Source organism: Enhydra lutris, unplaced genomic scaffold (genome assembly GCF_002288905.1).
Source record: "Enhydra lutris kenyoni isolate GAN:26980312 unplaced genomic scaffold, ASM228890v2 scaffoldscaffold55, whole genome shotgun sequence".
Classification (NCBI taxonomy): Eukaryota; Metazoa; Chordata; class Mammalia; order Carnivora; family Mustelidae; genus Enhydra; species Enhydra lutris.
Genome location: NW_019154139.1, coordinates 5,604,248 through 5,615,573, shown reverse-complemented (window position 1 = coordinate 5,615,573; position 11,326 = coordinate 5,604,248). Strand labels below are relative to the sequence as shown.

General features: G+C 55.2%; 1 protein-coding gene across 1 annotated transcript in view; it reads left to right on the top strand.

The window, feature by feature from the left end:
• The window catches only part of LOC111157692 (metallophosphoesterase domain containing 1), a 62,043-nt gene that overhangs the window by 6,624 nt on the left and 44,093 nt on the right, over window positions 1-11,326 (top strand). The window contains exon 2 of the mRNA XM_022519320.1: window positions 2,104-2,285. Within this exon, the coding sequence (XP_022375028.1) occupies window positions 2,104-2,285 (182 nt within the window). The remainder of the gene's footprint in view (window positions 1-2,103; window positions 2,286-11,326) is intronic.

Below are 11,326 nucleotides of genomic sequence, written 5' to 3'. Positions count from 1 at the left end.
ATGGATGGATGGATGGATGGATGGACGGACAGACGGGTAGATGGATGGATGGATGGATGGATGGATGGATGGACGGACAGACAGGTAGATGGATGGATGGATGGATGGATGGACGGACAGACGGGTAGATGGATGGATGGATGGATAGATGGATGGGTATTTGGATGCAGAGGGAAGAGGAAGAGTCCCCAGTGCCTTCTTGCTGGTTGCCATCAGACTGGGACTCAGGGAATCTTCCTCTTCTCCTTGGTCACACCTTGCTCGGACCTGTTGGGTTTTAAGTCGGCTTGACCATGCCCCTCAAGCACCAAGGGGGCTCCCTCCCGCCCTGGCACTGTGATGCCCTGCAGAGAGGCTGGCTCAGTGCCTCCGACTGGGGTAAGTAGAGCCTGCTAATGCTCCCTCGCACATTAGCATGCCGAACCCACGTCTCTCGTAAGGTGTTAATTAAATTTCTTCGAAGTATATTGTCTGAAAAAAAAAAAAAGGATAATTAGAAAGATGTCTTTAAAAGTATTTATGTAACTGATATGGTACCGCTTTTGGTTTGCCGCATAATTAGATTTAAACACAACTCCTCGAGCGGCATACTCATTTGGAGAGAGCTGCTCATTGAAATGTCATTGCGTTGTTTTTAAGAGTTTTGAGCCTGGCAGAATCATTCAGCTGAGGAGGCTGAACGAGGTGGGGGGAGCACTGAACGGGGAGCACAGTGCTGGTTTGTGTCCTGCAGTCCGCCTTTATTCCCTGGGACGCCGGGGGCCACTCGCTCACCGTTGTTGTCTGCGGAACCAGGGGACTGTGACGGGCTTCCCAGAACAGGAAGTTACATCCCTGCAGCTGTTTTAATTTTCTGATAATTTTTGCTCAGTGACATAGCTCCATTTTACGGTCAAGCAAAGCAAGGCCAAGCTGAAGGTCACACATTGGTGATAAGGGGCCGAGCTGGCGTTTGGAGCCTGGTCTTCTAATTCCAGCACCCTTTTCCTTCACACCTCTGGAAAGCTCTTGTTTTTGTTTTGTTTTTAAAGATTTTATTTATTCATTTGGAAGAGAGAGAGGGAGGGAGAGAGAGAGAGAGCACGAGCTGGGGGAGGGGTGGAGGGAGAGGGGCAAGCAGACTCCCTGCTAGGGCTCGATCCCAGGACCCCAAGATCCCAACCCGAGCTGAAGTCAGACACTAAACCACCTGAGCCTCCCAGGCGCTGCTGGAAAGCCCTTGTTTAAAAAAAAAAAAAAAAAAAAAATGATGGGGCGCCTGGGTGGCTCAGTGGGTTAAACCTCTGCCTTCAGCTCAGGTCGTGATCTCGGGGTCCTGGGATTGAGCCCCATATCGGGCTGTCTGCTCAGCAGAGAGTCTGCTTCCCCCTCTCTCTCTGCCTGCCTCTCTGCCTACTTGTGATCTCTTTCTCTGTGTGTCAAATAAATAAATAGAATCTTAAAAAAAAAATGATGGGACCATCTCAGAGTTTAGAAAAACTGTCTGGGTTTCATACGCTCCCGTGAAATCCCCACTTTCCCACCGGCTCTCCCTGGACGCCGTGTGTTCCGAGGGGCCCTGGAGGGAGACAACTCTTTCTCCAGGAACAGAGACTGTGGCCTTTGCATTCTTGGGGTGGCTGATGGCGCGCCCGAGGGGTGAAACTGGTTCTTAGGGGGTGAAGAAGAAGCTTATTTTTCTTATTATAAAGCCCAGATACAGCAGGAGCACATATACATGCTTCTGTGGTAGTGAAATCTCATGGGAAGGGAGTGAGCAGGGAAGAAACATCAAAAAGGCCCCACAGGGGTGATGGGGGAGAGGGTTAGTGCTGGCCAAGCAGCGGGTTAGCTGTCATAATCACGCCGTGCCCACCAGTACTCCCCACTCCTTACCGCCTTCGACCCCCGTGTTACAGAAGGGAACTGAGGCCCGGGGGAACACACAGTTTTGCCGGGCTAGCGAGCAGGAGAGTCAGGACTCGAACCCCCGAGGGCCCATTGGGAAGGCCAGGCACACTGTCCGTGTTCGGGGTGGGTGTGGTCTCAGTGGACAGGGCCTTGAACAGCAGCTTCAGCCTGGGGCTGGACACACCCCACCTGCGGTGTCTTCTCTTCCCCCAGGGTGGACCCTGTGCCTCACGATGCCCCCAAGCCACCTGGCTACACCCGCTTCGTCTGTGTGTCGGACACCCACTCGAGAACCGACCCCATCCAGATGCCCTACGGCGACGTGCTCATCCACGCCGGGGACTTCACGGAGCTGGGGCTCCCGAGCGAGGTCAAGAAGTTCAACGAGTGGCTTGGTAGGTGCTGGGCAGGAGGTGGCCTTGTTCTGCTCCCTGGGGAAGCCCTTCCTGACCTTCCACTGTCTGTCACACCTCCACGTCGCCTACCCCAGCCCTTGTCTCAGCTGTGACTTGTGTGTGTGATTCTTTTGGCCTGGGAGACGCCCTCCCGAAGGGATTTTGCCCGGGTATGTTTATGCCCCCTGGCGTGTCCGGCCCCTGGTGCCTGGTACAGGTAGGTGTTTAGTAAATAATCGGTGCATGAATGAATGAATGAATGAATGGGGAAATGAATGAATGCCTCTCTGGGAATGGCACTCAGCTGACTGGACCGCCCACCGCCCTTGCGACAGCTGTCCCCGGGGCGCCCGTGCCGTCCCCTCCTGGGCACAGCTGTGGGGAGGGCGCTGGAGCGCTGTCCCCACGGTGGGCGATGGTGGGCGGATTTATAAGCATACCCTCAGGGATTTGTCTTCAGCTTTTTGCTTCCTTCCCAAACAAAAAAGACATAAATATGGAGCGCCCCTGGGAAAAGCTGCTTGCCTGGAATCCGGAGAAACCTCAGAGGAGGTTGTCTCTGCCATGGCCTGGGGGACAGATGGAGAGCCCTTGGGCGGCCTAGCTTGGAGGTGTGGGTGCAGAGACGGCCCAGCCCCGCTCCCTGGACTGCTGGCGGGTCCTACCCCCTGGGGCTTTCCCTCTGCACCATTGGCCGTTGGCTGGGAGCTCCGAGAGCCGAGGGCCAGAAGTGACCCTAGGAGGCTGCAGGGAGCGAGAAGCCTGGCTCTACCAGTCGAGACAAATATTTACAAGCAAGGCCTTCCCCTCCACTTGGCAGGCTTGGAGCTTTAAATACTGATTTTTGGAATGGGAAGTTCTGTCCAAATGCCCTGTTTGGGCTGCACCGTGGGGAGGCCAGGGCGGGAGAGAGCTCCCGCGGGGTGGGCCGGCCACTGGCTTCTACCCGGCCCGTGCTGCCTGCTGGCCCTGGCCGCCCCCTGGGAGGGGGGTCCTTGCTGGCTTCTTGTCCCCCTTGCTGTGGGTCTCCACAGCTGTGAGGCTGCTCTTGGCTGAGCCAAGGGTGTGTGTCCAAAGCAGACGCCAGGCTCCCACCGCAGGCCAGACGCCATGTGTCAATTTATTGTTTCTGTCCACTTGTGCGAATGAATGAATGAATGAATGGGGGAATGAACGAATGCCTCTCTGGAATGGCGATGCGGGGGGCAGACACACAGCTGTGTGTCCCGGCATACGAGACTTTTGGGAACTGGGTGAACTTGGGGACGGTGCCGTGTGTGTCCTGATGGCACAGCAGAGGACGCCAGCCTAGGTTCTCACGCTGAGGTTCTCCAGGGTGGGGACAGTTTCCGACGAGCCGTGGCCCATGGTGAGGCCCCATCCCTGGGGAGTGGACAAATAACCCAACCAGGTGGGCCATGTGCTGCTGGTGCAGGGAAAGGGGGCTGTTTCAGGCCGAGGGGACAGGGGAGGCCAGACGTGCTGGCGGACACTGGAGAGGAGCGGCTGTGTGCTGTGGCCCGTGTAAGGGGCTTTGGGACTTTGGGGGTGAGGATCCTGGAAGAGAGGGCTGGGTGACCACGGCTTGGAGCCTCAGGATCGCTGGGGGCTCGGGGAGCCGGCACGGTGAGGTGGGCATTTCAGCGACGTTGTTCTACCTGCCCCTTCGCAGAAGTCAGAACAACCATGGGCATTTGGGGGTCTTCCTAATTCGCACATGGAGCTGCCTTGACTTATTTGCCCGAGTTGTTGCTGGGCGGGGGGTGTGAACTTACAGAGGGCGTCTTCCTTTTAGGAAGGTTCCTTTCCCCCAGGTTTCTCCCCTTGGCTGTCTCGGAGTGTTTGCTGATGCCATTCAAGTGGGGTGCGGTGGGGTCGGGGGGCTTTAGGCCCAAGAACGAGGAGCCCTTTCCTACTTGACCGAGTGGCAAGGAATTTGCACATGAATGAATGTTTAAATGGAAGTGGCTTCTAGGAGTCCATTTGCAGTGGGCTTTTTGGAAACCTGTTTGTTGTACAAGACTCATCCCCCGGGGGCTGACAGTTCAGGTCCGCTGGGGGGTGGCGGTCATGGCTGAGAGGCGGGTGGCGCACTCGTTGACCCGTGTAGCTTCATCCTTCGGGCACGGGCGCATCCGTAGATAGCTAGTGTTTCATGAGTGGTGATATGTGCCGGGCCCTCCTCTATGCCCTTGGTGTGTGCGATCAAATCACTGAATCCTCCCGACAACAGAATGAAGAGGGAGCTGTCGTCATCCCCATTTTGCAGAGGAAAAAACTGAGGCCCAGAGAAGCAAAGTGACTCACCCAAGGCCACACAGATAGGAAGGGGCAGAGCTAGGATTCTAGGCCAGGCCGTTGGACTCTGGAACGGGGCTCTTCCTCACCCGTATCTCCTTTCTTGATCTTCTTAGAGTGAAATCTCTGATCCCATGTAAACATGAGGACTTTGCTATCTGGGACCAAATGTCCTGGGTCTGCTTCCTGCCCCACGAGTTACAGAAGCCACGTGACCGCTCTGAGCCTCAGTGGATTCATTTTAGAGATGGGTGGTCAGACTCTCCTTGCCCCGCCTCCCTCTTTGGGGGTGGGCTGTTTGCAGGCTCCGTTGGGCTGGATGAATTGACTTAGTTTTATAAACTGTGAAGAGCTGCGGACATCATGCTCTTGCCTCCAGGAGCTGGCGTTTGCCAGATCAGGCCTTGCCTTGGGGTAGAGTCAGGGGTCATGGCTGGGTCCCCCAGGACTTGGGGGGACATCTGATCATGAGGTCCTGAGGCTGAGCAGCGGGGAGAAGGCCTAGAACAGTTTGTGTGCAAAAAGGTGTGGAATTTCCAAGAAATCTTGATGTATGATCTCAGCTATGTTCACAGTTGACACACACACACACACACACCTGGAGAAAAGACTGGAAGGAGTCTGTCTCGGCCACGTGTGTCCCAGGCGCTGGGGTGACAGTGGGGTGGGAGGAGCAGGGCACGCTCATATTCTGTTGATGGGGACATGGTGCCTCTGGGGAGGTGGGCTCGTGTTTGCATAGGCCTGTGGGCCGGGGACCGGGATTTGGGGTTGACTCTGTGTGCAGTGGGGATTTGCGGGAAGCTCATGGCTTGGAGTGATCTTTAAAAAAGTGTTTGAAGGCCTGGATTGTGGAATTAGAGTGGAAGCAAGGAGACCCGTGAGGGCAGAGTCTCTGGAATGTTCCAGAACCGATGTCTGAGTGGGAGGATCTTGGGGGATTTTCTTCTTTATGGTTTTCTCTCTCCTCCACCTCAATTTTCTGTAGGGAGCATGGTTATTCTGGTGGCATCATGTAAACACAACAGTAAAATCTTATTTTTTAAAAAATATATAATTTATTTACTTGAGAGGGGGAGCAGCAGGCAGAGGGAGAAGCAGAATTCCCACCGAGCAGGGAGCCCGATTCGGGACTCAATCCTGGGATTGCGACCTGAACCAAAGGCAGATGTTTAACCAACTGAGCTACCCGGGTGTCCCCAAATCTTATTTTTTTTAAAGAAATCTTGGCCTCTCTGGTATGTGGGGCAGAGTATGTCCCAGGGTGGGGGTGAGGGCAGCACTGGCCTCAGGCCAGTCCTGGTGTCCTGCAGCCGCTCAGGAGGTCACCTGGAGCCCTTCCCAAGGCCAGCAGAGCCCCGCCCGCCTCTCACCCAGGCTTTTCTCCTCGGATAAGAAGGTTACGGATTTGAGATTCACAGCCGGCTTCCTCCCTGTTCAGGGACGTCATGGAAAGCATTTAAAATCATATTCCAGGGGCCACCTCCAGACAGACAAGAGGAGATTTAAGAAATTAGTAAAGGCCTTCTTTATAAGTTAAGATTAGGCAACCAGCTGGGTGTGTGTGGCTAAATTTGAGCCAACTCTAATTTGCTGACAGGTGCATTGCTCTGGGCTTGGCCGTGAGTGGTGACCACATTCTGCCCCTTTACAGGGTTCTTTCTGGGTCTGAGTTTGGTGAAGGGGGCGTGGTTCGGGGAGTGACGGTTCTCCTGAGAACACCGTTAATGTCTTTCCCGTTGGTCGTTAATATCCCAAATATATTCATGAAATAGAAATGCCAGCTTGATTCATAAATGTTCTAGTGACAGCTAAAAAATTGCTAGGGACAAGCTTTTTAGCCATAGGGAGCAAAAGGGACAACAAAACTTGCTGAAAATGGAAAAGAATGTGCCAGAAGCTCCTTGCTCCTCCACAGCTAATGACCCCAATGTCACCCGAGCCACACTGGCTGACTGCAGTCCCTGTTCTCCACTCTGGGCCTTGGCTCATGCTCTCCTCCCAGTGGGGAACATGCCTCCTCCTCCAGCCCACGGAGTCCTGCCCCACCCCGTTGGGCGGCACTGGTCTCCTTCCCTCTGTGTACTCAGGGCTCCCCATTCAGGCCCTAGGGGTGGCCCTCAGCTCATGGCTGGGAATTATCTGTGTCTTCATGCCCTGTACCCCACCTAGGCCGTCAGCCCCTGGAGGGCAGGGCTGGACCTCATTCCCAGCAGCAGCCAGCTCTCGACCCCAGGAGGTCTGGGACAGAGGCTGTGGGCTCAGGACGGCCAGGAGTGAGTGGCGTGCTGGTGCAGTGTGAGCCGGTCGCTGCGTACCCAGCCCGCATACACAGCCAGTTGTCGTGGTGGGGGGGGGGGCAGCAGCAGCAAGAGGGGGCTCTGAGGAGGGCAGGCTGCTGCAACATGGAACTTGGGGTGGGTCTGAGAAGACCCAGGGTTGGAGGCCGAGTTGGGGTCTCCACGATGAGGCCAGGAGCTGAGGCCAGCAGGGATCTGGACCCAAGCAAGGGGGTGTCAGGTGTTCCAGGTGGGCGTGTGGGGTCCCCCTTGGAGGCCGGGGCTGCTGAGGGGCAGGAGGAGAGGCTGAGCCCCAGAAGCACCCACCTCCCAGGACACCGGCTGGCCCAAGGGGTCGACGCCACGCACATCTGACCCCAGGCGAGGACACCAGGCTGTGGGCTCTGAGTGCCGGCCATGCCATCGAGAACTGTGAGTGTATGAGCTGATTTGCAGAGCGCCACCAGGTTTGCTGTCTGTGACCAGTGGGTGCCGGGCTGGCCTCCTCAAGCCCCCACCAGGAGAGATCTGCAGCCTCTGTACCCCCGCCACCTCGCCCCAGCTCCCATGGCCTCAGACCCTGCATGGGCCCTGAGAGTGACAGCCCGGAGGCCACTGGTGGCTTGTCCTCACCTCGTCTCTCCTCTCCTTGCTTCTCGGTGGGGCTAGACGTTGCCCCGTCCAACTCGGGTTAGCCTTCCGTGGTTCCCACACCACCGTCCTCTCGGCGCTGGTCCACGTCCATCCCCTGTGTTCCTTGTTTTGTTCCGGCCTGTTGAAGGGGGCTCCCCCTGGGGGGTCAACCTCGGTCTTTCCAGGTGACCATCAAGGGCCCCCAGCACTTGCTCCAACCCAGACACGCAGACACCTCCCCCTCTCTCTGCGGTCAGCTTTCTCTTTGAGATCAGCTGACGTATTGTTCAGTCTTCCCAAGATACCTCTCCTGGCTGGTCACCGGGATTTCAGGCTCATTCTGTCCCAGACCTGTGACCCGTTGCCATCGGCCCCCATCCACAGCTCCTCTGCCCTCTCCCTCCCCTCAGAGGCTGGCGTCAGCTGTCATCGTTATTCCGACTCTGCTGCTGCTGCTTGTCCCCTCCACCTGTGTCTGTCACTTGCTGAGCGGCGATGGGCACCCTGCCAGGCTCGCCTTCCTCTTGTAGGATCCTGTGAGCCCCTGGAGGGTGGAGATGGTGGCCTGTGCGGACCGCAGGGCCCTGTGTGGCCCTGAGGGTACTCGGTGGGAGGGTGTTTGTTGAATAACGCATGGCAAGGCTGTGAAGCGCGCGGCACGCCACTTAATTAAGTGGAGCTTTACCCTCCTCGGAATCAGGCAGGGGAGGAAGATGAGGGCCTGGTAATGGAGTATTTGGAAGTTATAATTAACTTTTTACTGGTGCCCTAGCATGAAGCGATGTATAAGACAATATAAAAGGGGTCCGAGGATTTAGTTAAATAGAGCTGGGTCTTCTGCAAGTGAACCCTTAATTAAAATCGGGGAGGGAAGGGAGGGAGGGGAGGGAGGGGAAGGGAAACGGAGAAATCGCTCCGAGGTGGAGTCTGGTTCTTGCTGCCTCTGCTACCGCACTGAGGCCCGAGGGCTGCAGAAACGGGGCCGCCCATAGTCCTTCGGCCTCTCTGTGATGCAGTCCAGGAGCCAATGGAGTGGGCTTGGCGGGGGGCGGTGCGGGACCCTGGAGAGGGGCAGGGCGCTGGCCCCCCCAACTCAGGAGCTGTAGGCACAGGGACTGTTAGAATTTGTGGGGAATGACTGTCTTCACTGTGGCCAGAGGTGACCACCCCCTCAGCCACTTCTCTTCCCGTGGCAGCTTCAGTTCTGGCTGTCCCTGCTCTCCGGTCCACCCTTCCTGTGGGACGGCCACCCTCCCCTCTCTGTCACCTTCTGCTCTGTCCCCAGCAGCATGTGCGAGGCCCCGCTTTTGTCTTATTCCTTTTGCTGTAACTTTCTGACCCCCCTGGTTCCCTCCTTGTCTCATCACACTTGACTGTGACCTCACCCCTACGTACACCGCTTCGTGCTCTGTACTTGCCACGTGACATGCCTCCCGACCGCTGCCGTGGCGTGGCGTGGCGTGGCGTGGGGGGCATCCCCCATTTTCGGTACCAGGTGCAGAGACAGTACCTGGCTGGCCCCACTGGTGCAGAACAGGACAGTAGCTGGCTTCCCCCAGGCATCACCAGCGTGCTCACCATGCCACAGAGTCTTCCCACTGTGGGGCAGCCCGGGGTCGGGGCAGAGGGGGGCTCCTGGCCATGGCTGACCTCCCCAAGGCTATAAGCGGCTCAGGCTCTGCAGGGACAGGCCTCACCCCGATCCGTGGTCAGGACCGCAGCCTCTTTGCTAGAGCAGGGCACGGAGCACCGAAGTCAGGTTTCCTGGGCCCCACTTCTGGCTCAGCCCCTCACCCGCCAGCAGACCTCACTTTCACCCCACTGAGTGTCCAAATGCCAGAAAGCGTGAAGTGTGCACCGTGCGTTACCTAAGACCCTTCTGGTGCCCCAGGTCCCCATTCTTCCTGGCCTCTCGACTCTGGGTGGGTGGGTGAGGGTCTGCCTCTCCTGCTGGGCTGTGACCGTGGGAGGACGGGGAGGGCTCCACACTCACCCCAGTCCATCCATGTCTTAGGAGCCCCCTACGTTCTCCGGTTCGGTGTTGCAGGCTCAGGGATGACCACAACAGGTGCAGTCCCTGCCCGAGGGGCCTGGGGACGGATGCAGGGCAGGTTATAAAGATTAAGTACAGAGGATCATTTTGGTGATTAGATCAGTAAATCAGGTGAACAAACGGGGGAGGTGATAGTGACTGGGGCAGGGGTTTATCTGACATCTCCCGCTGAGGCGGGAGAGGGATACAGTCTGACTCAGTGTTTTGAAAGTCTCCTTTGGCTGCTGGGTGGAGCTGGGCTGTGGCAGGCAGGGAGGACTCTGGGCACTGGGAGAGGCTGCACAGGTGCAGGGAGCTGGGACTGGCCCTGGGGGCGGCCACGGACACAGAGCTCGGGGCAGGCTTTGGCTGCAATTTGGAGGCGACAGCAACAGCATTTGCTGCTGGGAGGTATGTGTGGAGAGTGCCGGAGATCGCATGGTCCTCACTGAGTATGTCCAGTAGGATCTAAAGTGGATCCTGGTTCATTGGCTCCTTAGTTGGACATCATGGCCTGATTCAGACCTTTCCAGAAACGTGCAATTCTCGCAAAGACTTGAGATGGAGTATTTAATACAAAAATTTTCTTGGACTTCGGTCCCCATGTCATGACTGGCAACTTTCTGCTCAGGAGCTGGTCGGCATTCAAGGATTTTGGTTGCAGGTAGCACAGGGGCCAACGAGATAGGCAGGTGCTCGCCTAGGTGTAAGTGACAAATGGGCGAGCGGTACTGCCGAGATTGGGTGTTCACTTAAAAAATTAAATTTCTACATTCATAAACAAATTCTTCACACATCCAAAGTGTGTTTTAGGGGCTAAAGGAGAGAAAATTACTTTCTAATAAAGATGGAAAAAAAGTCTAGATTCTAAGTTGTGGTCCAATGACTTTGGCGAGCTGTAATTACGGGAGCTTCATATTAATGTGTACGCCTCTTGAAAGGTGTGTTTAAGTGCTGATTACCCTTTTTTAAAAAAAGATTTTATTTATTTATTTATTTTAGAGAGAGGGAAAGAGCAAGGGAAGGGCAGAGGAGGAGGGAGAGGGAGAGAGAGAATCTCAAGCAGACTCTGGGCTGATATTATCTCACGACCCTGAGATCATGACTTGAGCCATGACGCTCAACCAGCTGAGCCATCCAGGCGCCAAGTACTAATTATTTATTTACAACAGAATGATTTTGGAGATGAATGAGACCCACTGGCATGTGTATTTTTGCGTGAGTGTTTTAAACAAGTTTTGCAAGATTATCATCCTAAAAATTTCTGCCTTAAGTTAAAAACAAAAACAACAGGGGCATCTGATTGGCTCAGTGGGTTAAAGTCTCTGCCTTTGGCTCAGGTCATGATCCCAGGGTCCTGGGATCGAGCCCTGCATTGGGCTCTCTGCTTAGCTGGGAGCCTGCTTCCCCCTCTCTCTCTGCCTGACTCTCTGCCTACTTGTGATCTCTGTCAAATAAATAAATAAAATACTTAAAAACAAAAACAAAAACAACAAAATTTATGTTTACACAAGGTTCAGATGCCTATCTCTGAAAGGCCTGGGCTCTCTGAAAGTTCTTCCTTTGTTTTATTTTGTTATTTTGGAGGATTTTTTCCTTGCTTATCTATATCCCATTTTATGCTGGAACATTTGAGGTGCTTTATAAAAAGAATAAGAATAATAAAATGGTAGAATGTAAAGGATAAATGAAAAGCCGAGATTTAAAAAAAGAAAAGAAAGAAATTAAGATGGAAGGCCCCGGGCTACCTGGACCCTGTGAACTGGAAATCAGAGTCTGAGCTTCCTGGGGGCCAAAGT